Source organism: Perna viridis, chromosome 8 (assembly GCF_037379345.1).
Source record: "Perna viridis isolate PV_CMFRI_1.1 ecotype Kerala chromosome 8, ASM3737934v1, whole genome shotgun sequence".
Classification (NCBI taxonomy): Eukaryota; Metazoa; Mollusca; class Bivalvia; order Mytilida; family Mytilidae; genus Perna; species Perna viridis.
Window position 1 is genome coordinate 2,072,651 of NC_142452.1, and position 25,710 is coordinate 2,098,360.

Here is a 25,710-nt window from a genome sequence, read left to right on the forward strand (position 1 = left end):
TGCTGACATATGTTCATTCTTGTAATTAATTATGTGGAAAGGACATTTGTAAGTTGGTATAAATTATGTCCAATCCAATTGCCTGTAAATTTAGTACTAAAATATGTTTAAATTAAACTAGTAAGCTAGTAACTTGGTAAATAACATTTGTAATCTAAAGTAAACGCATATTTAACTACTAATATACTTAAGTGAGCAACCAGGTAGAGTAAGCATCCTTCACATATCCAAAATTGTTTAGAACAATACTGACCTTATTATCAGAAATATTATATTGACTGAGCTGTTTGTGTGACAGAAGAATTTGGATAGTGGTGTAACTAGTACAAGCCGAGATAAAAACAACAAATGCATACAGAAATTTGAAATTACAGAAAATTAAAAGTAAAATTGTAACCAATATTCAACCAGAAAAAAACTAAGATCATGTGCACTGTTAAAACAATTTTCAAGAAACAACCTCGTCCAGTGGTTTACAAGAGAGGATAGTAATAAACGGTGCAGAGATTTTGGGAAAATCTGTTGGAAAAAAGGGTAACAACAAAATTACCGAACACTAATCCGATCTATTATCAAGTCAAGTCCAAAACAAATCGGGCAAAATAGATATTACACCACCGGAGCAGCTGGTACCGCAATGGTTCTGTCTTGATACAGGCATTCCAAACGAAATGGTGGAGTGAAGGAAGGTAATATTGTCTTCGACTTTTTATTGAAAACAATTTACAATAACAATTAATTTAAATATCAAAAGCACTATATAAGTTTGTATAAAGCTATAGATATGAAAATATAATGATGAAAGACAAACTGTCACAACAAGATACAATGTTCATCTTAGTGAGGCAATTTAAGGCACTGATATGTGCAGGCTTTGTAAGCTTAACAGGAAACGGTGCTGTTATGTACACTTTGCTATTGCAGAATAAAATAAATTCTGGTGACACTTAAAGTAACACAAGATGCTGATTTTTAAGAGTAGCAAACTCTACAATTACTAACAAAGTATTGTAACACCTACTCTACTGTGAAGTGAAAATTAATTTAAGTAAAATGAACATGGACACATGCGGTATTAATGTAACGGAGAATCATCATTAATGTCAGGGCTTCTATTTGTACTTGCGTCCGTCCGCCCGCCTTTCTGTGGGACACACAAGGAGAAACAGATGCTTTAATATTATGGTGGTGAGGTTGACAAGTAGCCACATTCACTGAACAGATCAAATCATCTTTACCGTTACAAAAGGAACAACATCTATAAGATCTCTAACACTCTATCCGACTGATACTAAAGGGTGCTTAATTAAATTAAAAATACAACCTTTTTGGTTTTATTCTAAAAAAAAAAAAAAAAGGTGAAAAACTGTAGTATGTGATTTTTGAGTTTTTCGATTTGACATTTAACAAAACGGCCAATACTGTAAATTATTTTAAAAAACCGACTGCCAAATGAACAATTACATAAAATACGAATTCAATCAGAATAACTTGTAACCTTTGTAAACCTTGTGTTAAAGACAACATTTTTTATGGAGATGCTGCATTACGCCAAAGTTTCTATTTGGGAACATTGTAATTATTCAGTCCTTGCAGCAAAGGTCAAATATCTTATCATTGATTAAATAATTCATATTTTAGTAATAAAACTACAATTACCGACAAAAAGGACTAAACATGGATTAGTTGTTTATTATATCATTTGGATCATATTAGTTTATCCTTAATCATGTTAGATTTGTAAAATGTGTCAAACTATCTGAGTAAATATAATTCAAAGATTCACAAATTTGAGTATATATATCATGCTAAATTTCTATGCAGTTTTGCCTAGTAAAACAAATGTCAATCATATTAATTAAATGAACTTATCACATATAAACAGCCAATAATGATAGAAAATTATATATCACAAGATTTATCACGAACACTCGTTGTCAGCTGTTTGAGTTTGTGACTGTTTGGTTGTCAGCTGTCCGAGCTTGTGGGTGTTTTCCTGAAGTTTATCAACAAAGGCAAAATTTTGTTTCCTTCATCAGTAGAAACGGGTGTTTGGTTGCCGTCGTCTGGTGAAAGTCCATCTTCTGAAGACTCCCGCCTTTTCTTTGATGACGTAACAGAGAGGTCTTCAGGTTCGTTTTGTGGATCACCTTTGAACTGCCCACCGAAGAAGCTAGTTGGCGTAGGGGTAAAATGTCTTTTTAATGATTTTGAGTGCGTATCTAAATGTTCGAAATTCACGGGGCTATGAAGACTAAAGTTACTTAGATTCAATTTCACCTCGGGTGAAAATTCTGTTTCGTTTTGATAATTTGTTCCTAAAAGGAGGGGTGTTAGTCTGTGAGGTTTCTTATCAAATGAAGTTGATACATGAAAGCGAGGCGGAGGATGGCGTAGAATGTGTCCTGTTGTACTGGAATGCTGTCCCTGATCATAAGAATTAGAGTCAAAATTATTCAACTCGTGATTTGAAGGAGGAAATTTCGACGTTGAAGTAATTTCGGTGTTTTTAAATTTATCAGTATCATTCTGGCGATTTATTTGAGACTGGTTTGTGTGCCTTCCATTCTTGACCAAAGGGCTCTCCGGAGCGTTCCTACTATTTTCGTCTGTTATCTCTTCTTTCATTCCAGGATACACAACTCTATTGGATGGAAATACAGGCAAGTCACACCTATTATGTGGTTTCGCTCCCCGCTGACCCTTTTGTATCGTCGAAGGCTGTTGCATGAACCTATCACAAAATCATAAAGTAAGGATTCGTTGACGCCAACATATGCATAAAAATAAATATAGATATTAAATACAAATATAGAAGACATGGAACTATTTTGCTAGAATACATGTAGAAACAAATCGTTGTTTGTATTTTGCCGTTATATAATTTTATTTTAAAGACTCCGATCTTGCCTGGAGTGTCGCTGATTGAGCTTAAAGTCTTCAAGGATCAAAAGAGGCATCTTATGTCCCTTTAAAACAGGAAGAGTATGCTGTGGAAGCATTATTGTTTGTGGGGTAGCACTTTTCGAGGATTTCGTAGGTTTGGTTACAGTAAACCACGAAATCTGATTCCCACCGAAAAGGAAATATCCATTCATGTGTATGATATAATTGTCAAATCCACGAATCCAAGAATCTACGCACTGAGTTTTTTCCACCGAAACCATGAAAATTGGTACCCACGAATAAAAGTACTTTAAGTAATCATCATCAATCTGGGCTACAACCTAATTATTTCGACTATACATATATGTACATTTTTAAAATTGCTAAAATAATTAACATATCCTCATTTATAATACCTACTTGTATGTGAGGCGTTTTCCTGATACTTTCTTGATAATATTCATTCTATAGTAATATCTTAAAGCTCTAGAAAGTTTTTCGTATGTCATATTAGTTCTATTCTTTTGCTGACCCCACATATGGGCCAGGCCTGTAGGGTTGTTGATTCGGAAAACAAGGTCCTTCTCGTTTTCCCAGCAAACAAGTTGACTGTATACTGGGTTTTGAAGAAGTTGATGGATGAATTCCCACAGTAATCTACACTCTATAAAATAAATGCAAGTTTCTATAAAGCACACGGTTTACCCGGATAAAAAAATGGAATGAAAATCTAAAGACGTACAATAAGGTAGAGTAATAAAACAAGGTTTCACTCATCGCTTGATACAATACAGTGAACATAATTTTAAATATAAAAAAAACCTTTTTTTGTTTAGTACCCCATTACGTGTATCAGATCTCGGTTTAGACTATTTTTAACTATCTGACCCATAATACATAACCTAACCGAGCTTGGGTTCAAGACTAGCATCAACGGCCTAGAACATACCTGACCCAGATCCAGATTTAACATTAATAAATATTCACAGCTTGAACCATAACTGACCAAGCTCGGGATTTAAGACTACTATTTACAGCATTAAATATACCTGACCCAGCTTCGGGTATAAGACTAGCATTAACTGGCCTGAAACATACATGTACCCGACCAAGCTTCGGATTTAAGACTTTAGTAATAACGGCCTGAAACATACCTGACCCAGCTTCGGGTTTAAGACTTTAGTAATAACGGCCTGAAACATACCCGACCAAGCTTGGGATTTAAGACTTTAGTAATAACGGCCTGAAACATACCTGACCCAGCTTCGGGTTTAAGACTTTAGTAATAACGGCCTGAAACATACCTGACCCAGCTTCGGGTTTAAGACTTTAGTAATAACGGCCTGAAACATACCTGACCCAGCTTCGGGTTTAAGACTTTAGTAATAACGTCCTGAAACATACCTGACCCAGCTTCGGGTTTAAGACTTTAGTAATAACGGCCTGAAACATACCTGACCCAGCTTCGGGTTTAAGACTTTAGTAATAACGGCCTGAAACATACCTGATCCAGCTTCGGGTTTAAGACTAGCATTAACGGCCTGAAATGCAGATGGTATAGAGTGGATATCGGTTTTGATTGTTGTAGGCAGCAAGCGGTCTGTTGTATCTGCAGAGTGGTCTTCGTTGTCATGAACTGCAAATAATTTTGATCAAGTTTTATGTAAGTGATTCATTGTTAGTTGAGTTATAAAAAAGTTTGTGATAAAAAAAAACAAAAACGAATAAAATGTAAACAGATACGCAAACAACATTTTTACTTATTTTTCAAAACTGTTTTCGATGTTGACAAGAATTGTCACTTAATCCAAATAGACAGACAATTCCACTTAAAAAATAAGAGTTTCAGATTTACAAGCATACAAAATATGTTAGAAATCAATACAAACTGCTTCTGACATTAAATGAATTGATTCTTACCTTCAGGATCCGATAATGAACCACTTTCGCTAGAGGCACTCTCCGTATCTACATTACTGGGCGCTGGACTTAAAATTCCTGTATTCAAAAAATCAAGTCAAGAATTATCACTCATTCATTCTACATTCAAGCATGATTGAGTTTTACCAATAGGTCCCTAATTAATCCACTAATCTACTTCATACATGACTTGCTATATGTCAACAAAATGAAATTCCTAGACTGGGGTCAAATTAGCCTACAGAGAAATTCAGAAACATGTAAATTTAGCTAAACAAAAAATGTGTAAAAGCATAAAGACAACATTTCTTGCAACTGATATGGTAGCTTAATGTTCTAAAGTTTATTTATAAAATACTGAACTAAATAAATAAAACGCAAGGATTCACCTCAGCTACAAGTACTAAATTTCCCGGTAAAAACACTAATAGTACGACTACCTGGCAACGTAGACACTGTGCTGTTATAAGGCTTGCTACTGTGGATCACAGAATTGCTTCCTGTTGACGGGAGAACTGATGTCACCGGACGAGGTAATATCGGAACACAATGACGTGGTAGGCTAGGCGCGTGCATAGATGTAGTGTGAGTATTCGATGACGTCAATAAATGCATCATAGGTGATAATGGTTCTAAAAAAAGAGAGATCAATTCATACGATTTTCTGGATACAATTTTTATATTTTTCACAGATAAATTACTCGGGAAGGAGTTTTCTTGCTACAAAGCATTATTGGGTACATATCATTAATATAATGATGATCACGATCATTGATCACATTGCTGATAGCTACGTTTTTTGATATACTGATCAGCAATAACAAGATGGTAATGATGGTTACTTTTATATAGAAAACGGAGGATCTGTCAATAACTTTGCTCTGGGATCCAGAAATATCATTGCTAGATTAGAACAAGAAAACTTATTTTAGGAAACATTTGGCATATAGTGTAGGTCTAGTCAATGTTGATGATAAAGTGTTTGGATACTTTTTGTTTTGCTCATGATCATAATAAGTGATACCCCCCACGTAATGGTGAAAAAAGGGGGATTGCAAAGTCTTCAAAATAGCCTAACAAGAAAACTTTACATGTATGTTATGGTACTAAATAACTGCAAAGTTTAAAAAAAAATGATTGATCCCTTCTCAAGTTATCAACTGGAAACTGTCGGGGGACGAACAGACAGACTGACACGCAAGTTTTTGGAAGGTATTACATAATACCTCGTCATTTCGTGTGGCGAGTATAAAAACCAATATCCACAAATGATGACACTAAGTATTACCTGTCTTGATGTGGAACGGACTAAGCGGGACTTGGCCGCCACTGATGCTACAAACAGACGTCATTGGAATGTTGTGGTTAACTGAAAAGGAAAAATAAACATGATGTGGTTTGTAGAAATCAGGATTCAGTTAATTCCGTGAACCAACGACGCAACCTAAATGTCCGTTTAAACATCAAGAACACCACCCCCCTTTTTCACAATTACTCCTCCCACTTAATAAAAACAACTATTTAATTATGTAATTAAGCAAGAAATGGTGTGAAGTATTTAAACAACAATCGTCGAGAAAAAGCTTATAGATACTTAGCATTTACAACAAAATTTACAAGAAACACATTAGTCAAACCCTAAATAAGGCACGGGAACTTCCATGTTATTTCAGGACTAAAGGTGATGCGGGAACTTTAGTGTACTTTCAGGACCAAAAGTGATGCGGGAACTTTTGTGTCCTTTTAGGACTAAAGGTAATGCAGGGACTTTTTTGTCATTTCAAGACCAAAGGTGATGCGGGGACTTTCGTGTCATTTCAAGATCAAAGGTGAAGCGGGAACTTGTGAACGTCATCTTTCACTGAAATATACTTTGAATGCATAAAAAATAAGTCAAAATTCCATTTATCTATATAGATAATAAAACATTCGGATGAGTTTTTGTCCTTTCATAAGAAATGCATGCATTTTTACTCATAAGAAAAAAATCTAAACATACAAAACAAAACAAAACAATATACACAGAAAAAAGTAAATAGAACCTACAAAAACAGAAAAATGAACCTTCTTTCTGCTACTGTTTTATACTTTTAAATTTTAAAATCTTAAGCCACTAATATCATTCCTTTTGTATATAATAATTTTCTTTTGGAATGTAAATCTGGTCAATTTGCAAATAATAATAAAACAACAAAAAAAAACACACATTACAATCTACGACATGTTTTTTCAATCGCCTACCTGCTTAGTGCACGTTATATTTTGACTCCAGAATCACTTAGATAAAACCTTAGTCAATAATAAACTAATTTCTGTGAAATAAATATATAACCTAAAACAATTGTTGAAATATAAGCCATGGTCCTTCAGACATACGTGTTATGTAAACAGATAGTAACGTATTGTAAGCAGTGTTTATACACTATACTTCCTGCTTCGCTATCTCGGTATATCATTTGACCAAAAGAAGAGGAAGTGTTTAAAAGGCCATTCACATATATATATATATATTATATTTATGCATTATTCTATCAAATCTATCAAAACCTCTGTAACACTTAACTACGCATTTTAAACCCAAATGAAGTGATACTGAGGTTTTGGAGTAATATTTTTGGGCGTCTTAAAACAATAAAAAAAGTTAAAGACATACGTTGTTTTTTTTATGTCACTCGGCTATTTCTAGACTTTTAAAATTATAGCAGATGCCCAGAGCTCTGACGATTGATTCCTTGACCAACATGTATTAAAATACAAAGACAACACAATATGTGTTTTCATATTCCCATAACAGCACAGATTTTGTCAAATCAAAACAAATTTTAATAAAAGTCTTATAACTCTCAACATCGGTTACCATGACACAACTAAATAAAAATCCGAAGAAATAGCTAAACTCGATGGTAAAAAGTGCACAACAATTTATTGTTTCGATGGTTTGTTATGTTTTGCTTTATTTGTTATTGTGAAAATTTATTATAAGCTCAAATACATTTGTATAATGAAAACCAATACAAATAAAGCATCACTGAAATCAGGCTCAACATCGACAAAACAAGACAATTCAAGGTAAACAATATTGTCGTCCAACATATATAACGAGGCGAGGTAAAATAATAATCATGGTAACGCGGGGAAAAAACAAGAGGCTCCCATGAGCCTAAATCGCTATCCTATTAAATTTTGTCTTTCAATGGCAATAAATTTAATAAGGAGTTGTCCAACAATTTTTACTCAAAAAGATTTTGGTAGTACTTATCATAAGGATAATTTCAGCAATTGAAAGTTTTCAACTATCATAGTTTTCTAGATATTGGCTGAAAACTGAAAAAACAAACATCTTTTTTCACCTTTCAAGGGCAATAAACTTTGATCTCTTAGAGACTTTTCTATGCTTTATAATGAGGATCATTTCAGCAATTGAAATAATTCAGCTAAACCTGACGGTTTTGGAAATATATGCGAAAAAACACTGTCTGACCCCTATGTTCTATTTTCAGTGACGGCGGCCATGTTTTTCAACGGATCAAAAATCTCAACTCCAGTTCTATGCAGGATACCCCAAGGAACATTCATACCAAGTTTGTTTCAAATTGGTCAAGTAGTGCCAAAGGAGAAGAGTTTTGAAAAATTGTTAACGATGACGGACGACGATGGATGCCAAGTGATGGCAATAGCTCACATGTCCTTCGGCTGGGTGAGCTGAAAAACAAACAAACAAAACAAAACAAAAAACTACGTAAAGCTTAGGCTTTGGAACAGTACATATGATGGGACGTAAATTTACACACAAGCATCGAATGCATAAAACTAATATAGCATGTCTATCGACAAAAAGGAAATAGTAATTCACAATTTATGCAGTATTTTTTGTTTTAAGTACAATAAATAATAATAATAAAGACAATACAGGAAATACGACTGGAATTAAAAGTCTCATTTTAGAGTCCCAGTGAGGACAAATGTAGCACTTAATTGGCAACAAGCACCATACCTTTGCTTTGAATCAATTTCTGTAATGCATTAAACAATAAATCGCCGTTCTTTGGAATACGTTCCATAAAATCGCTTCTCTTCAAAAGACATAAAGCCTTACCTGAAAAGGCAATGTGATAAAATCATATAAATATGTCTTTAAAATCTTAATCAACTTGATAATAACCGGATATGAAAGTCCGTTCCGGGAAACGAGGAAACACATGACAAAAATCGTATTGGACAAGATTTGTTTGTCCTCTACATGTCACAAAATGTTTAATTTGAAGAAAAAAATAATTGTAACTAGCCGGATTCTTGTAATAATATCTACAGTAATTTGTAAATGATGAACTTAGTCTCATGTGAGATTTAGTAGCACATCTACATGATACTGTATCGGTACAGGCGTTAACATCATGGTCATGGACATCATCCCATGCAATATTTAATGCGACAAGTCTTGTAAATCATATTTCATAATATAGGAAACAGATAATTCATACTCATGTGCCTGATACATACAGTCAAACATATTTTATATTGAATAAAACGTATAGTTATGCCGTACGTCCTCTATCGTCCATAAATATTATTCCTCGCCAGACTTGACCCTCAATGAGAAGTGTAACAGGTGTCTAATGTGCAGAAAGATATGTTTACCCGGCTTGAGTACTTAGTGTACCTACAGTTTTAGTAGGTTATATTTCTTCCTGACAACGTATGATTCCTCTTCCTTTGTACTTCCGGTATTGCTAAGCCGTCTTTATAAAGGGAACACACAAGTCGCCAAACCAATAAACACTACTAGATTTTGGGAATTAATTACATGAACTACTACAGCTTTTTAAATGTTTTAATTTTATAAAATATCTTGACGTCAAAAAGAGGTATTTACTGTGTCTTTGTAAAAAACATTGAAAATATTTTGCATATCAAACTGTACGCGCAAAATGATATCAGTATTCATCAATATGCATGTTTCTTTCTCCCTCTTATTCGTTAATAAAAATAAATATTTTACAAATGAAGCAACACGTTATCAATATAAACATTTTCTGTTACTGTAAGTAGCATTGGTGTGTTTCCGATCGTAAATATGGTGTGGCGTATATCATTAATCTTGACCAGCCATCGTTATTGCACACAACATTGCAAAAGGAGATGACATTTGCCATATACAAAAAAATACAAGGTGTAAAGCTCCTATATCCTTATTGAAACCCATATTAGGCCCAAATAACTAAGGTGTGCAGCATCCTATTTGATTAATTTATGGTAAAAAAGTAACATAAACATTTAATTTACATCATTCCAGCAACGCGGTAAAGAGTCGGTACAGGACTCTATATTGCATTCTCTAAATACATCGTGTCTAATTATAGCCTTTTGAATATATATTGACTGATAGCATAACCAACGTGGTTACGGAACTGAACTCATATCTCAATCGGAGATTTAATACCATATAAAGATAATATTGTATGTCTGCCGGAACCCGGAAGAAAAATACTTCCTGATAAACGACGAGTTTTATTGGACGGCAGCGTTATAAGGATGTCGAACTGAACGAGACAGTTCAACCGGCAACATCTAAGCCATACTTAGATTATCTACCAGTAACAAACATTTATAGTGCAGAAATATCAGGATTTGTAAATTTTATATTAAAAATGATAACTTTTAAATTTGTTTAATGAAAGGTTAGGAAGGTGACATTCTTATAAGCATAAACTTTTAAAAGATGTGTGGGTGCAAGTATTTCTTTGCCATTAAAACATTTGTAACTTTGACATTAAGCATTTAATTGGGAACCAATATGGTGCAATATACTGTATAAAATGAGAACTGCAACTAAAATCTGCACTTTATTTAAAACGCAAAATAAAGTAAGATTTCATTAATTCTACTTTCTTTTTGATGTGAACGTATGACAGATTCTTTAATAAAAAAATATTTTTTAGAGGTTTAAACGCACATCTAAACTAATATGTCACCGAGCAGGCAGCTACACACTGCATCAAGTACAGTTAAAAAAAACGATAAAATTTTGTAGCACAACAATGGCCTACCATTCATGTCGACTCTGTCTGGAGGTATGGGTTCAATAGAATATTCTTCTGAGCACCATTTTAACCAAACTGCTACTTCATGTTTGCTCCATTGCACTGGATGTTTTGCTAAAACAAAATGAAACCAACCATATAACACATTTCATTGGAGGTCATTTCCATCCCCACCCAGTGACACATCCCCACCAAGTGACGCTGCCTTAACATTACCCTGGATACTCTCTACACCTAAATAAGTAAAAACTAAATCAAATTTAGGTCGCTGCGCGTACGTTTACTCACTTTTAAAAATTACTCATTAATTGTAAAAAATCGCAGAACCCCGTTATAAGATGGAGTTTTTGTAGTATACAGAAAACATACCAAACAAGTTGAAACTTTCGTCCTGTTTTCTATCCATTCAGAAGATGATAGCGGTTTTAAAAATCCCGATTAAAGCTAAGGTAATCAGAACATTTAACTTTATTGTCATTTAACTTCATATCACCAGAGAAAAAAAAACATCACACGTTAGCGAAATAAAAATCAACTTTAAATATCAGATTTGTTTATTATTTCTTTTACTAAGTAGACTATTTGTCAAAATTTTTAGGATATGAAAGAATAGAATTGATTAAAAAAACACACTAAAATACTGGTAGTCTAGGAAGTAGGTCATACATGTATGTTGACACTACTGACTCCATAGAGAACGTATGATCAAACGATAAACATAAATAAATACATAATAAATAATAATAATAATAATAATAATAATAATAATAATAATAATTGCTATTCTAATTCAAGTCATTTCCATTTTATTTTATTATTACTGTTGCTATTATTTTTGTTTTATACATTTAAATCATTTAGGATCTAACAGGACATGAAATAAGCTTTTGACGAAATTTCAATGAGAGAAACGGGGATTAATTTTATACCGAAGATGTTATCAAAATGTTGAATTTTTTTACCGACAACATATTTGTCAGTGTGGCAGACGTGTTTTCCAACAGGCAGTCGGCATTCAATTAAGAAAAAATTGTGTTCTGCTACTCGCTGACATATTCGTCCAATCATATAAGGCTGACTCAATAGTTGATCTGATTCAAAAGAAAAAAAACATCGTTAAGTCAGATCCTTTGATATCAGTTTCTGCTACATACATGAAGTTTTGTCTTTAAACAATCAACTTATACATAGAACTTGAGATAAAATGTTGTAGACGCTATGAAGCCAGCCTCATGTATTGACCTTTAAAAGATTGATGGGAAAGGAAACTCAATTCTAAACTGTACATCACATGCAATAACTTCTCATTTCTTATCGTCTACTTTCCTTTCATTTATGACAATATCCCTTCAATATTGATTCGCCTGGTATCAAATATGTCTTTGTTGTATGTGTCTAGTATCCTTTTCTAGTCGTTATCATCTGAATATGTTCTTTATTAGTATTGCTCTAATCTTGGATCTCCTGATTTTTCTTTCATTAGTCGCCCAGGTGTATCGTATTTTCTTGTAGGAGAATTTTTTAGTGGACATGGAGAGATGTGAGGTTAAACAATATATATAGGAATAATAACAAGTAAAAAAGCACAATGTTTTTATTGAAGATTTAAAAAATCAAGGCCAACTCATACAGACAACAGACAACAGACAACACAAATATGACATATACAGTATACTAATAAATAAAGTACAAAACCTACAAAATGTCAATTCCTAGAAATGTCTACAGAATTTGGTATGTTTTTGTTTGTTTGTTGTTTTTTATTTACATATCTCACACTCACGCAAAAATATGTTCTGTAATATCTAAAACTGCAAATTTATGAAACACTCGATTGTTTTACGTGTATACTGTTTACAGTAGCTTTGGTGCTTTTTTATTGATAGAAAATATTTTAACGAAACTGGAAAATGTCAAAACAAACAATATTCAAAAAAAAAGAAGCAAATTATATGAAGGAAGCAAAATCAAAAATATGCAATACGCCATTTCATATTAGACAAAAAAAAAAACAAAACAAAACATAAAAAACAAAAAACAAACAAAAAACAAACAAAAACAAACAAACAAACAAATAAACCAACGGAAACAAACACATGTGTGACGTTCGGTGTAGCAGAAGACATCACAAATATACTTTTCTGTTATTTAATTAAATGTGTAAATATCTGATGATAAAAAAAATAAAAAGGACGAAAAGCGAAAACTAGTTTATGAAACGCATAGAAAACATTTGTTGTAAAATTAATATCGCAAAACCACCGTTTTTCTACGACGTAATTTTTTTGTGAAGTTCGTAAGAGAAGTAATAAATACGATCAAAAATTTCCGTATTAAACGTTTATGTCAAATATTGTTATCGGAAGAAATATCTTTGTACATAGAAATATTTTGTCATTAACCAGGACCATTGTGGTACCAGCTACTCTAGTGGGTGTAATATTTATTTCATCAGATTTAATTTGGACTTGACTTCATTGTGGATCAGACAAGTGTTCGGTAATTTTTTTGTTACACTTATTGATAAAATATCTTATGAAAATATTGCTTGGTTATGACATCATTGTTATAAGTCAACTGCTTAGTAGTATTTAAAAGATGTAGACATAATTGAAATGCTTAGAACATGATAACCATGTAAATCTTTGATACCCTAACTGCCGAGAAACTGCTTTTAAAATTTTGCTGTTATTCAGAAGTGATGGTATCTTTAAAAATGATTTCAAGTGATGATTATTTCAACCAAGCAATAATAATAAAACAAGTGGAAAGAGATATCATGGGGACCAGGATTAGAATGTAAATCAGAAAGAACACATTCCTCGGAAAATCACAAGACAAAAAACGCGAACCAGGGACAACGACCAGACAAAAAACACAATCCAGGGACAACCACAAGACAAAGAACACAATACAGAGACAACCACCAGGCAAAGAACACAATTAAGGGAAAGAGACCAAATAGAAAACAGAGAATCAGGGTAACAATCAGACGGAGAGCACAATCCAGGGACAACGACCAGACAAAGAACAAAAATCCAGGGTAACCATCAAACGGAGAACACAATCCCAGTACAACGACCAAACAAAGAACACAATCCAGGGACAATCACTAGCCAAATAACATAATCCACAAATTGATCTGTTGATGGAGGTGGAAACATCAACTTCCTGTTTATAACGGACATGATAACGGTAAAAAAGATTTGTCAATAATAAGACGTCATATTTGAAACCAATGGTATGCTATATTTGTATTTGCAAGCTGCAAGGATATAAACGTTTAACAATAAATGCTACACAAGCTCAATAAAATGGGTGTACTTTCTTGGCAAATTATTTATCTTTCTTCAGCTTTGTATTGGGGTGTGTACCTTGCATCAATCATACCCAACTTATAATCCGTCTTATCTAATGAATTGCTGACCAATTAAGAAATATCAGAACATTATGAGGTGTAATTTTATTAGGTACTAATTTTAACAACAAAACTGTATGAAAGACAAGATAAGGGTCAAACAACTAAATATATGGTAATGACTTGTCATTCTTGAATATAATACATAAGTATTCTAGGTATGTACCATTAATTCCCCTTCCATAAAAAAAAAAAAAAAAAAAAAATGGACACATTTCCCATTTTGCATGATATCTGCCATCAATTTGTGTTAAAGAGTAATCAAGGGAACCAAATCTTAAACATGCAACAACAACAATTTTTATATCCTATATTCGCATAACAAAGATTGGTAATATTCAAATTGTTTTGGAAACTATTGTTAAACTGAAGGAAGGTGTTTTTTTCTGTAACTCCAAACATTGAGATACCGCTATTTGAGAGGTGACCTGATCTCGACCTGCAAAACAATTTCTGGAATCTTCGACAAACGTATAACAGGAAACTAACCACCTATAAATACGGAAATTCAACATCAATTCGTGCTCATTCACCGAGGCTAGGAAAGAAACCATCAAATATGGAATACAGAAAATATTATTTCATTAATAGATTTGTCAAACACTGTTAAATAGAATGTTAAATTTTTGCTTCGGAAACTGCCGAAAACTGCCGAAACTGCCGAGACAAAATGTGGAAAAACCATCGAATGACGTACAACCAAACTTATTAACAACACGACAAAAACCAGAAGAAGACCATTCAATCAAGATGAACAACTAAGGTTAAAATACAGATGAATGTCTTGTTCCCCGGCGTTTGCAATAGATAGACTGTAAGTATTTTGTGTACGATGGTGCATTGGTTACTTTTCACTATATATGTTCCCTTTCCTATTATGTAGATAACACTTTAATGTAAAAGTAAGATTTTTTTCTTTTTCACGATTTATCTACATGTATAATGTTCACTTTTTAAACTGCTTGTCTTTTAGAATGAAATCAGGTTTTTAAAAAATCCACAGAGGGGAAGTAATTAATGAATTGAATAAGCACAATGGCAGTGTTAGAAATTACTAAGGTTCAAATGACTGTAATCATATCTTTAAATTAATGATACTTCTTTTAAGAACATAAGTACTGTTTTAATTTTAAATCTTAAACTCATGAAGATGAACAAATAAATATCGACAAAAAATACCAAAGCAGCAGACGTAATTCAAATACGCCAAAACCCCCCAAAACATAGTCTAAACGTGAACACAAAGCAGCAGACGTAATTCAAATACGTCAAAACCCCAAAAAATATGGTCTAAACGTGAACACAAAGCAGCAGATGTAATTCAAATACGCCAAAACCCCCCAAAAACATGGCCTAAAAGTGAAAACAAGGCAGCAGACGTAATTCAAATACGTCAAAACCCCCCAAAACATGGTCTATACATGAACACAAAGCAGCAGACGTAATACAAATACGTCAAACCACAAAATCAAGGTCTAAAACGTGAACACAGGAAACAATAACGATCTACATCTACATCTGAAGATACTTATATCTAGTAGTTTGGTAATATATTTTTCCCACAAAATGGTTCAATGAATGGCTACCATGTAGAATTAAAAGGAGCTAAAAAAAGTTTATTTCGTTCAATCTTCTGATTACAAAGTCAATTGCTAAACCTTACAACTTGTCAATTAAATCCTTCTGCTGTGTAGCAATATTCAAGTTGAGTAATACCTAACCAATACTTAACATTCAATTTTTTTTAATGTTATTGTTTACAATCATGTTTTAATTTTTTAATATTTTTAAACATATCTAAAAGAAACGTGGGTAAATCCTTAATGAAACAAATGGTGCAAGAAAAAATATATCTCTTACATGCAACAAGATGTAATGGTACTTTGGCCAACACTACAAATCCCTAATTGTCATTGGGCCGAGGTATAGATCAGGAAAATTGATATGTCACATGGTCTGTACTGCAGATCTTTGGCAGTCTGATTTATTTTGTATTGCTCAAAGTACCATTTACCATTGTGTTATTTACATATGAAAAATTAAAATTTTATAAAAAGCACGACGAAAGGAAATATCAGGGAGTGAGAACAATGGACAAATGATGATAACGGTATCAATGGAAAACTATTATACCTAAAGGTTTTGGAAATACTTCGCCACATAAGGCAGTAATTTTTATTCTGATCATTATTATTTCTATAATCATTTTCTTGACAGTGCTGTGTAAAGTAAAAATTATAATCTTGATTATCAAGTACAAAAAAGAATAATCATAACTATTGCAAATTTCACGTGTTTAAATAGTAACCTCTCATCAACACCATTACAATCAAATAATTAGGAAGATCTAATTCAAAATAATTCTATACAAGAAGTACCAAAGCTTTCTGGTCAAAATTTGTTGCTAAACAATGATGATTGCTCTCACCATTAACTATTAACTACGGGTAGAAACTGCACAGTTGAGAATGTGCATGTATTATACTCTATAGATTTAATATTGCTACAACTTATCTTTGAGAATATTAACGACAATTACTACAAAGAAGAAGAAGAAAAAGAAATTTGCTAAAAAAATACTTCACATAAATATACAATTATCGGTGTTTTGTAAAGGGAATGAGACCAAAAGGAACTAAAGATTATACCCTAAATGGAACACATTATTATAAAAGCATGTACAATATAGGGTTACATTGTATGTTGAAGTCATCAATACTGAAGTTCCATGGTCGTCACCATGAACTCGCGGATCGTTACGGTGTATTCATCCCAACATAAGAACCGATTTCTTCAACCTGTCATAGTTTTCCTTTCCTCTTTCGTCTATCCCGAACTTTTAATGAGCAAAAAATCTTTCTTGCCAAGACTTGAATCTTGTTGCAATTGAACTCTTTAAGAAGTTAACTAGTTAAACGATGTTAATTCTTTTAGACAAAATAACTATTAAGTTAGTCTCATATGAGAAAAGGAAACGGTCATCGAGTAGCGAGCATTGCGCAACTTGTATCCTTTCTGTTGGAAAACACGTCAACAACACTGGATACATATATTGTCGATACAAAAACTCCAGACTTTTGACGTCTTTAAGTACGAAGATTCTAAGTTTGAAAAAAAAACTATGATCGACTCTTCATGGAATCCCATAAAGGGTTTAAATAAAAAGAACCTGGAACGTCCATAATAAGACGATGACGATTCAAATACATCATAATGAAAGTACATGACCTGAATGACAAGAAACGATCTACACATACAATGTAGCGAACCAAAATAAACAAGATCATACATCAGAGTAACCAAGATTATAGCTGAAACTCCAGTTCTTCGTGAATAATAATACATACAAAGTGACAAGTGTAAATGAGCAACTTGGACTCCATTAAAACTGGGAGCATGGACCAAGTGTACCGGTAGGGTAAGCGTCCTCTAGAAACACCCGCTGGGTTGCTTATAAAAAAGTCAAGTTCGGGGTAGACGAAAGAGGAAAGTAAAACTATCACACAATTGATTTTCATGGTGCAGATGGATACACCATAAGGATCAAGAGCTCATGATGGAGACCATCAAACTTCTGCAGTGATGACTCCATTCTTGTAGCAACATAACCTTATTGTAAGAAGTCTAGCGTAATACAAAAAGTCTGTGTAGTTTCGGCAAGCTCTGGCATAACGTATTGTGAACACTCCATATGCAGGTGCTGAAGGGATGTTGTCACAGATGAGAGGAAAGTTGACGAGACAGAATAAAAAAAAAGGCATCGTGTTTTTTGTATAGTTTGGTCAATAATTTTCTTTTTCTATCGATCTGTAAGTGTAGATTAAGATATGAGGCTGATTTCGCAGTATCTGTAGTATCCTTTATCTCACGTCTGTATGGGGTAGATAAAATGTATAAAATCCCCGAAACTAGGATTGATCAACGATTCCACGCCATCTAGGTAGCGGAAACTGAGTTTAAACTAAACGCTGTTCTTCCTTTTGGATCAGATCAATTATAAATTCAGCCTTTTATGACTGAAGGGATATGCAACCATGTAGAGGAGCGCAATTTGTTCTTATTGTTGAAAAACGCGTCCTCCACAGTAGACAAATATGTTGACGATGAAAAAATTCCAGCATTTTGAAAACATTTTCGGTATATTTGAAAGATGATTTGGAATTGTTTTGTTTTACAAAGTATAAGGAATCTCTACCAAGAACTACGCATTTGTATCCAGGTGTACCGTCGTTTTAGGAGTAACAACGATGTACATTTGTATAATGTTTTTGAGTGGGGATTTTAACTGAATATGGGTTACAGAAGTATATAGAGTTGAAAAATCATAGGTGTTAATGCTATTGTATTCTGATAATAATCTTTAATTGAGGGTTTCCAGAAGATCTTTCGATTTATTTTTCAGGATCAACATTGACTTAATACCACTACTGAAATAATAAGTGTCGTTGTAGGACTGGAGACAGCAGATAGAAATTGAAAGTTTTGAAAGAAGTTTGGTGATACATTTTGCAGATCCAGCTATCTAACATTGTTTCTATGGATTATTGTGGAGTCTAGGAATCTAGTATATAGACGGCAGATCAAAATCATCGTCTACAGCAGGCATCAAAAGAAGACAACATAGATTTATGGTTTTCTACTGTTTCTTCTTTGGAGAGTATGGTAGCAATATATGTCTTATTACTGCTATTATTTTCTAAGTCTACCACTGATAATAGTAATTTTATGTACGACGTTTTGCAGACAAAAACAACGTTGCTTTGGGCTTTGTCTGCTGGTACGACAACATATCTGTCATGTATAGTATACAATGTTTTTGTTACATCGGGGTCCTTGTAATCTGATGTAGCATTGACACTCATTGACCTATTCAAAACATGATGGTAGTGTGATTAAAAACTGTGTTTTAGAAAATACTGAGTGAATCATATATCTTCGTTGACTTGCTCCAGTACAGTTATGTCGAAGGAGCTACACCACTGCAGCTAGTTTGTGTCAAGCTTGGTAAGACATGGATTCTAACTAAAGATATCTTGTTTCATCTTAGAAATAATAACTTCAAATCGGTGTTGATTGTGTTGACGACCGAAAAATTACTGTAATAATGACATTGACCAAGAATGACAAAAGTTTAAAACTACATAATTAGTGAATCGGAAGCAATAACTTGGATTGTGCTGATATTTATTTTATAGTAATCAACAATCTTTTTTTCATGTGACCACAGACGGATGGGCATGCACCTTTAATAAAACAGAGTGTATCACGCAACACCTCATCATGTCGCATTACGGGCTATTAAAAACGTAGGTGACAACATCATTTAAGAAAAAGAACTAAATTAATAGGTTTTGAAGAAACAAAATTTAATGTAAATATCTCGGCTGGACAGTACTAACGGTTCGTTCTGACACTTATTGCGGTAAGTAACCCCGCTAAGGCCATATCTATGTCTCAAACCACGACGAGTAACGCCAAAAAATGAAAACAAAAGTTTGAAGTGGCTGTCTCTATTACTTCACGTATGAATAGGTAATTATTCTTTGTGCCATTTAAAAAAAAAAAAACATAACAAAAATTGGAATGATTTTTAAATCTTACTGATTTAGGATATGGCAACTTTTTTCTCTTTGGGCAGATATTGGTGAAAACTTTTTAAAAATGTCAAAAAGATTAAGTTAATTACAAACATTTTCGTTTTTTTTACATTTAAAACTTATATACATCAAATATGTATGATATCGTAGATCAAAATTGATTAGTCAACTGCGACTTCCACAAATTTTGTTCAAGAGTTCCGGAGTGCAAATGCATGGCAACATTAATAACACATATAATTTGTTATAGGTCGAATTATTAAGGATCCGTATCCTGGTTTGTTAAACAAAAATGGAACATTAACTTGAATTACATGGTAACCGAGTTAGTAAATAATTGATATTTATAATAGTTAGTAGCACTATTGTATGATTATTAATATATACCTATTTATGCTGGAAGAGTAATCAAGGGCACCAAGGTTCTAGCGGTAATCAAAAGAATGTAATCCGGGGACAAAGACCAGACATGGAAAACGGTCATACACAACAAAGAACATACAGTAACTAAAATAATACAAATAAAGTAACAAAAGCAAATGAGCAACCCTCGGACTCCACTAAAAAGTTGGAACATGGACCACGTGCACCAGTAGGGTAAGCTTCCCCTGCTTTCTAGAAACACCCGCCGAGTTGCTCATAAAAAGTCAAGTCCGGGGTAGTCGAAAGAAGAAAGTAAAACTATGACTTGTTAAACAAACCAGTTTTCATGCCACAGATGGATACACCGTGACGATCCAAAAGTTCATGATGACGACCATAAAACCTCTGTAGTGATGACTTCAATCGTGTAGCAACATAACCCTGTCTTGTACTTGTTAGAAGTCTAGAAGTTTCGGCTAGCTCTGGCATAACGCAGGAGTTGTGATATGAACATTTCATACGCAAGTGCTAAAGGGATGTTGGCACAGATGAAAGGAAACATGGTAATTCAGAATGAAAAATCATCACGTTTGTCGTAAATTTTGGTCAATAGTTTTCCCTTACCATCGATTTCTAAGTGTAGGTCAAGATATCAGCTGACTTCACAATGTCTGTAGTATCCTTTATCTCAAGTTCTTTTGGGGTAGATGCGATGTATCAAATCCCCAAAATTAGGATTGTTTAAAGATAGTATGTCATCTATATAGCGGAAATTGAGATTTAGGGATCTAGCTAAACGATATTCTTTCTTTGGGATCAGATCAGCTATAAAGTCAGTCTCATACGAGTGAAGGAATATGTCAGCAAGAAAAGGAAAACCGAAAAACAATGAAAAAATAGCTTTGAAGAACATGGAATGTAGAACAAACAGCTTTAAAGTGAAAAAAAACCAATATGGGCATTGTTATAGCTACGATGAAACTTGACAGTTATATGAAAACGTTAAGAATCCATTGACCTTCATTGTCAGAACTGTATCAAGACAATAACGCAATATTGAACACCTGTGTATTGGTAGGTATAAGAAGCGAGTGGTTAGAGTTATCGTTCTTAGTTCAGAATGGTATCTTGAAACCGGAAAGGGCGATGTTGTGTCGTATGTCATGATCTCATTTAAGGTCCAATTAAACCACAAATACCTTAAAAAATCTTCACGAATTTCATGGGCGCACTTTATAACATTTCAACATGATACAACAAATTGCAAGAAATTCCTTATTCTATCAGCATTATTGTTAACACGAATTTCATTAACATAGCAAAACACAACATCAAAATTGCCCGCCTGAATCGCATGGACAAATCATAATTGACCACATGAATTGCATAGACAATAATTACTTTTCAATCTGATTGTCAATATGAACGCACCATAACCTTTCATCTTTATTGACCACATGATTTCCATGCACACATACAACCTATCAATATCATTGACTTCATCAATTGAATGGACACTCTATTACTTTACATTATGATTGACATCATGAATGCCATGGACACGCCATAATGACCACATGTGCATGGGCACACCATAACTTTTCAAGATAATTGACAACATGACTTCCATGAACACACCATAAATTCTAACCTTTTGATATAATTTACCTTGTGAGTGCATGAGCACACCATATTCTTTCAAAATAACTGACTTCATGAAATTCCATTGACCAACTATCATATTTAAGAAAAATATCGTATGAATTTCACCGGCACACCATAATTTTTCAACATTATAGATCTTGTGAATTCCATAGACACATCATAACCTTCTAACGTGATTGAAGTAATGACCACTACCTTGTCTAAACGATTGCACAATCAAGCACCTGATGTCATTCCTGTTTCCATGCTTTGGTCCAGTAGTTGGTATTTTGATGTCACTGAATAGTCCTTTTTAACACCTAGGTATTTTTTGGCCGATAATATATAAAATGTCATCTTCGCCACAAGTGAGAAAAAAGCATAATATAAGTCATTCATTTTTTTTAAATTTACTAAAAGACCGTACAATATTGCGTTATTGTCTTTATCCCAAGATTAATGTTAACAGATCATTATTAACTGATAATCATCCAAATTACATGGTGGACATATTTTATGTTTTAGTTTAATTTTATTGACTTTCAGTAGCTTTTTTGCCATTTGGCCTAGTAATTATTTTATCCAGATTAAGTAATAGACATTTTTTTCAAATTAAATTCATTTTTCATATTTCAAAATTAATGAATTTTTAATGCATTGCAAGGAGGAAAAACGCCTCGACTAAAACATATGAAAGTTTAACGGTCAAATCGACAATAACCTTTCAACATTATTGTCTGCATAATTTGCGTGAACAGTCCTTAATATAATTGCCCTAATGGTTTTTCACAAACAACTCCATTACATAATTGCTTGCAATATGGACACCTGGTCCATGCTCCCAGTTTTTAGTGGAGTCCAAGGTGCCTATTTACTATTGTTGGTTATTTTATGTTCTTTTTTGTGCATGTCTGTATCCCATGTCATGTCGCTGGATCATATTCTTTTGACATCCGATAGAATTACTCTTGCATGAATTGCATGAAGATTCCATAATATGACATGCTTGGAAACCCTTTAACATGTTTGCCCACACAACTAACATTGACATGCCATAACATGATTGACCACACGACTAACATTGGCGATCCATAAACTATCAATATATTATATTATATATATAATATGTCCCGTGGAGACATCAGTTAAGGTTTCAAATTTGATAATATTTTCAAGAATTGAAACTTGACTTCTGGCTTTATAGCCTTAGTACGGTTGTAAGAACAGGCTCGTCAATGTGCGTAAACCACAACAACTGCCAGATTTATTCTGTTACGTATGTCTGGTCTTTGATCCTGGATTACATTATTTTGATTACCGCTATAACCTTGGTTTCCTTGACAACTCTTATACAATTTGAAAATTCAGACGTTTTCGTAACTAACACGTATTTCAGCTCATAATTTTAATTTTAAAAATGGAACAGTATCATGTACATCAGAAAATTACAGGCGAAGAATACACAGTGATGTCATCATTTTATTTCTCTTTTTATTTGCTTCCTTCAATTTGTTTTTGACTGAACTATTTGTTTGTTTGGTCCATTCTATTTATTATGTAATGTTGAACATACTGTAACATATGCTTTTTCTGAACATTGCCCGGCAACAGGAACAAACTTTAGAGAATTGGGATTGTTATAGCATTTTCATCCTTTGGGCATAATTTAACCAAGATATTCGTTGAGAAACAACCCTTTTTAACTTACATGAATATTGAACACTGAGGATGTACACGGGTATCGTTAACACCGAGTGAATTTGAAATAAACTGTCATTCAAATGTTGAAAAATGGAAGTATTTTCAGGACAGTTGTTCTTCATTTAAAATTTGGTTAAATCATTTATTAAAGCTTCTGATCTTTTCTATTGTCAGTAGAAACACTAAACCTATTGACATAAAATTCTTATTAGTACTGCTCCATATTAAAGTCTGTCTGTGAAACACTTTTGAGTATACGTTTAAAAGATTTTTTGTACGACTAGTTAGGGCTATCAATGAATCATAGTTCCGTGACATGATGATACAGTGACTTTATTACCGTCACATACAAAATATAAGTAATTTAAGTTTTCAATATATTTGTCAATTTGTGCGCTTTTTAGTCGAGGTGTTTTTACTTGAAAACTCAGGATTATTTTTTTTTAATTCTACGATGGCAATAATAAAACTCGAATTTCTATCACTTTATATCGCCATGATTGGTCAGGCTCACACGAAAGACAAGACTTTAACTTTCTGATACAACCGCCAGCGCGGTCCACAACTAAAGAATGTTAACGTCCTTTTTTCACCTGTATCCACAACCAAAACATAATACATAACACACTTGAGGTATTTATAATTTGCAGTAAACATGCAATTTCTGTCTTTATTTGACTCTCTTGATATTTATCTATCATGAAATATTGTAAATGCTCATAGCAAATTACAATTACGCTTAAAAATGTGCCTGATTTTCAGTCGGAGAATTATCGACTCATTACCAGTAGGTAGTTAGTGCGTACATACTCTGTTGATTGTATAAATGACCTACTGCATGCAAAACAACTTTGATAATAGATTTAACACGCTTGTGCAAATCCATTTATGTTTAAAAATTCCCTTACTTTCGAAATAACGAAATAATGAAATCTGATTGGCTCTCTCATATTCATTTCCTCCATTTAAATCTTAAGCAAAATATGTAAACTTCCCGATTTTAAAATATCTATTTCGAACCTTGACCCATTCGGACGTGTTTCAATTAGTGTGTTTTATTGTGATTGTGTCAACGTGACTACTAGAACTATCAAGCGTGACAATTTCTCAAATAACATAAGTGCAGTCAGATTAGTTTAAGCTATTTTTTCAAAGTCAAATAAATTGTGACATTAAAATTTTGTCAATAGTTAATGTACTTATTGGATTCTGACTTCCAATTTTGTTAATCAATAAATTAAATCACCGTGCTGAATAAAATAACACGGTCATTTTATCGTGAAACAGTCTCCTGTTCAAGATTTAAACAATTTTGATGAAGTGACAACAAAATAAAAATATGGAAAAGGTTTTGGATTAGCGGGGTCCCATCTTATTCCCTGTCAATAACTGTTTGATGGCATGACACATTTTATAATACTATAGTATGAAGTCAGACTGAACAGTTTTACAGTTAATGTATCACGTCCTCGTTTGTTATAACAAATGATATTTTTTGGGTTATCTCTTCACATGTTTAGACACAAATCTTATTTGATAATGGCATATCTCAATAAACATTAGGAAAGATAAACCCTATAAAGCTCTACTCATATTTCAAGGCAAACTAAAACTTTACAAACGACACGTGTTAAAAATAGTAAATTTTAGGGAAGGTCTGAATTTTTGTAAAAATTAAAATATACTAAAAATCGATACAGTAAAATCTCTTACTAATGACTTATTTGACAAGAACTACGACAATGTAGTCCTAACCAGTATGTAAATTATTAACCTTGATGACATTTAAAATGGAACATATAGACACGAAACTAATATTTATCATATGGAAGTTAATCTATAAATTGTAGGTTTATTCAAAATAGAATTCTTAATTAAATTATTTCCTAAAGGAGGAAGGTAGTGCCTTTATAAAATCGTGATCATGTACTGTCAATTTACGCTTCGCATTTTCTGTTACTGTGATAATTTTCATCAGGTATCTTTCGTTTTGCTGTTGACAGGTCTGAACTTTCATGACGGTCACATAGTAGGATAGTGTTATCTAATGGGAACCAATTCAAAAGTCGACATCATTTTCAAATATTGTATTGAACGAATTAAAAGTTTTGAACGGTTATATTACATATATTTTATAGGA

The 25,710-nt window shown here is 33.1% G+C and overlaps 1 protein-coding gene across 20 annotated transcripts in view; it reads right to left on the reverse strand.

The window, feature by feature from the left end:
• Nucleotides 1–695: 695 nt before the first annotated feature.
• Nucleotides 696–25,710, reverse strand: part of LOC148608912 (transcription factor ETV6-like) — a 53,645-nt gene continuing 28,630 nt past the window's right edge. For 9 of the 20 annotated variants that reach the window (XM_088543272.1, XM_088543276.1, XM_088543274.1 and 6 more), the window contains 8 exons: nt 10,854–10,961; nt 8,801–8,902; nt 6,095–6,175; nt 5,244–5,438; nt 4,807–4,884; nt 4,391–4,522; nt 3,307–3,550; nt 696–2,734 (listed from right to left, as the gene is read on the reverse strand). In XM_088543272.1, coding sequence (XP_088399398.1) covers nt 1,969–2,734; nt 3,307–3,550; nt 4,391–4,522; nt 4,807–4,884; nt 5,244–5,438; nt 6,095–6,175; nt 8,801–8,902; nt 10,854–10,961 — 1,706 coding nt within the window. In that variant the 3' untranslated portion in view covers nt 696–1,968. Of the gene's footprint in view, nt 2,735–3,306; nt 3,551–4,390; nt 4,523–4,806; nt 4,885–5,243; nt 5,439–6,094; nt 6,176–7,047; nt 7,273–8,800; nt 8,903–10,853; nt 10,962–11,216; nt 11,359–25,710 lie in introns of those variants that run through there. The other 11 variants (XM_088543281.1, XM_088543283.1, XM_088543282.1 and 8 more) reach the window with 7 other exon arrangements.